This window comes from Phanerochaete carnosa (assembly GCF_000300595.1).
Source record: "Phanerochaete carnosa HHB-10118-sp unplaced genomic scaffold PHACAscaffold_87, whole genome shotgun sequence".
Classification (NCBI taxonomy): Eukaryota; Fungi; Basidiomycota; class Agaricomycetes; order Polyporales; family Phanerochaetaceae; genus Phanerochaete; species Phanerochaete carnosa.
In genome coordinates this window covers 1-3,443 of record NW_006767714.1, presented here as the reverse complement: position 1 = coordinate 3,443, position 3,443 = coordinate 1, and the positions used below count along the sequence as shown (strand labels likewise).

At 55.7% G+C, this 3,443-nt stretch overlaps 1 protein-coding gene across 1 annotated transcript; it reads right to left on the bottom strand.

Moving 5' to 3' along the window:
* Positions 1-2,180: 2,180 nt before the first annotated feature.
* PHACADRAFT_265835 (uncharacterized protein) lies at positions 2,181-2,746 on the bottom strand. Its single transcript, XM_007402289.1, has one exon. It carries the CDS (start codon positions 2,591-2,593, stop codon positions 2,357-2,359), a length of 237 nt encoding a protein of 78 aa, XP_007402351.1. The 5' UTR covers positions 2,594-2,746; the 3' UTR covers positions 2,181-2,356.
* Positions 2,747-3,443: the final 697 nt, after the last annotated feature.

Genomic DNA, 3,443 nt, shown 5'->3' with positions numbered 1-3,443 from the left:
TGTATTCCCGGACAAGCTTGGGTCATAGCGGTTGTCCAGGTACGTGTCGGTGGTCTTGAGTCGTTTGTGCAGCTTGCGCAGAGACTCGACACTGCGTGCACAGGTCAGCACAGGTCGTGCAGCCACAAAAGGCTAGTGCTCACTAAGCTTCTTCGATCTTTCTCCTGCAGAACCAAGGCGCTGCGATCAGGACACGGCGCGGATCAGAGCAAAGACGTGAAGGTGCGCACCGCTCTATGAAATAGGGTATGTAGCAGTCTGTGAGGAATCGCAGGTTTCCGTCAAAGTACAGAAGAGGGGGAGCGCTGGAAACGTTCTCAGTGGACGGTGGGCGAGTGGAGGGCCCCGCCTCTGCGGATGTGGACATGGCGGGCTGCATGCAAGACTCGCTTTGACCACCGAACTCATCGTCCGTGGCAGGACCACGTGTTATTCAAACTCGCGTACGGGCGTCTAATTTAGCGACCCGCCCTTTCCCTTTTAGGCTCCTCGCGCTTTGCGCCTCTTGAGGCTTCTGCGCGCCTCCAGACGACAGCGATGGATCATCTTGCATTCTGCATCAGCACTGCTCTTTTCTTCTGGCTTGAGTGCACGTCTCATTTTCATCTGTGCATGTCGTGTGTTGCTGTCCCCTGGGCTCCCTGTTAATCTCAGCTTGTAGGGTTGCTCACAGACAGCCATTTCGTCATATCAAACGTCGCGTCAATCGTTAACAAACTTTCGAACGGAGGCTGTTCCGAGGTGTGTTCGCGGGACGGGCGCTGTCCGCACTCCTGCAGACACTTCGTCCCCACATTCAAGCTTCTGGCAGATCTCTGCACGATAAATTCCCAGTCCGACACGCCCTTGGTGTCCTCAGCGGCTTCATCTAGGACAACTGCGACATCATATTGTCAAATACGTGAGCTGCTCATCCAATCGTGACCATTCTGATCGGAAACTATCCAACATCATCTCTCAAGAGGCATCAAGCGCTCATCGCCAACGTGCGTGCTTTACTAAATCAGTCCCAAACTTTCAGCATGGCCTCAGAACATTCACTTCGTCGACGCGGATGATACCAGGTCTCGTCCGCTTGGACGAAGCCTTCGCATGCTCTGACGCGGTCGACCTCCAGACAGCTGAACCCGCCGACCTCCATGAGATCTGCGGCTGTGTCGATCGGACATGAGTACCTTCTACTATATCCACCCATATCCACCCAAGCATTTCACACCGGGCGGATGTCGCATTCACTGGCGACACCAGGCAGCTTCTACATGCCAAAGTATGTGGAGATGGTCGTATCACTAGATGGCGCTTATGTCGTCCTGCGGACCGAGATATAGATGTCGGAGGCCACGAACGATGATATAGCGTGCTCCGGGTCACCGGCGCGTTCAGCTCGCTAACACCCAGTCGGTTCGCCCGTGCACGACAGACGCGATGACGGCAGGAATACACCAAATCGAGGAGGATTTGGAGTGTGCAAGGGCACATCCCGTTTATCTCGTGTCTGCAGGCAGCGCTTAGCTGATGCTCGAGAGCAGGTCTACTTGCGGCTCGCTGAGCGGGGCTTCCAACGTGTCATGTGGTTGACCGTCGTCTTCAACGGCGTGCCTACGATTCTCTATGCTGGGCCTCCCTCAGCGGGCTTCCCGGCAGAGATCAGCGTTGCGATGAAGCCCGTAGCGGTTATAACACCATATGTGCATACAATGTAGTGAACTAACGGGTATAGGGCTGTATATAGGCATCCTGTTGAACAACCAGCGCTCGTAAGTTGAATTCACTGAAGAATACGAGAAGTAATAGGTGAGCCGAAGCACTAAATAATATCTACATGTGCGAGATATAACACGTATGCTGAAGCATTGGGTAACATCTGCACATAGGGGAAGCGGACGAGAGACAAGGCGCACAAACGAGGGATGACGTAGCGTCCGGCAGCATACTGCTCAGAAATGAAGCATACCGTAGTCCCAGAGCGCGGGGAAGAAGGCCCTCACACGCACCCAGTCGCTCGACATGAACTCCTCTCCGGAAGGCGGCACAAGCGTGACGGCGCGGAGCTGGGCGCGGTCTACGAGCTTGACGAGGCACCAGTCGACGCTATACAGCGGCCGCTCGAGCGCTCGGACGAGAGTCGAGCGGGACCACGCTGAGCGCAGGACAGCGCGCGAGACGGGGCTGCAGAGCGTGACGCGCTCGAGCTGGGAGGTCTCTGGGATGGACCTGATGACGGCGAGGATGCCGGTCCAGACGTGGACGACGCTGGTATCGGCGAGGGTGTCATAGACAACATCAACCGCGAGCGAGCGCAGGAGCGGGAGGCGGGAGATGTCGATGCAGTGCTCGTCGGAGCTGAAGGTTTCGGCTATGCAGAGAGCGAGTGGTTAGTCAGAGCATGACTAGGCGCGAGTGGGGCCGCAGACGTACGACAACTGGCATGGATGGTGACTTGCAGGTGCGTGATGTCTTGGAGCTCGATGATGCTGTTGTGCTTACAGGTGCCTTTGGTTATCTGGACTGGTGCATCGTCGACGCCTTCCTGAAGACTCTGGACACGGGGCCCAAAGATGATGCGAGCAGATTGGGTGGAGGGTTCTGGCATGGAGGGGGAGTGCCAAGGGATGTCTGCTATAAGGAGCCGGGAGGGGGGGGATCTCAAAGTATTACTCGCGTCGGCGGGTGGATGGAGAGCCTGAGGAAAGTGCTGCAGGAGGTAGCAAGAGCATATTTATCGCAACTTCAGCCCGACTTCAGCCCGAGCACGTCTGCTACATCTGTGCTCCGCGCAGCGAAGCATAAGCACGCAAAAGGGCTGAGCTTTCGTATTCACAGGCCCATCTCGTAGCAAACCATTCCATTCCACCGATGGACGGAACTAAGTCTCAAACGTGCTCTCCCTCGATTTCACACCCCTCCCTGCCCTTGGGCAGCCTCAGTGGCGAAGGTAGCACACTTGAAGCTTGATTGGCTGGGCGCAGTTGCAGCGCCAGGTGGAAATGAAGTGTAATGATAGACGCTAGCTTTCCGAGTCTTCTTTCCTGTCTATCGCGCCGCAACCTTTCCAACCCGTTGGTATTGGTACCCAGGCCTGGCGCCATTATCAATACCGGATGAGCAGCCACAATTCATCTCCGTGGGGCTGTGATGCATGATGCTGTGCTTGTCCGCATCAGGAAGCAGCGTCTGACTACGTAGCGAGGGCGCTTGCTACCCTGAGCCACCGCATCTGCCCTTGTCGGGTAGCGCACGCGTAGAGGCTCAGGAGTGCCTGGTAGTACCCAGCGGCAGCGCACACATTTTAGGGGTCACTACGGTATGCCAGAAATTATATATTGGTTATTCAAGCTACAATGTGCAAATTTGTATGCGGGACACACACCTATGTCATTACTGGACTAAAATTAGATTAATGCACCGAAGAGCAGCACTCCAAGGCAAACTCGTGTGGATGT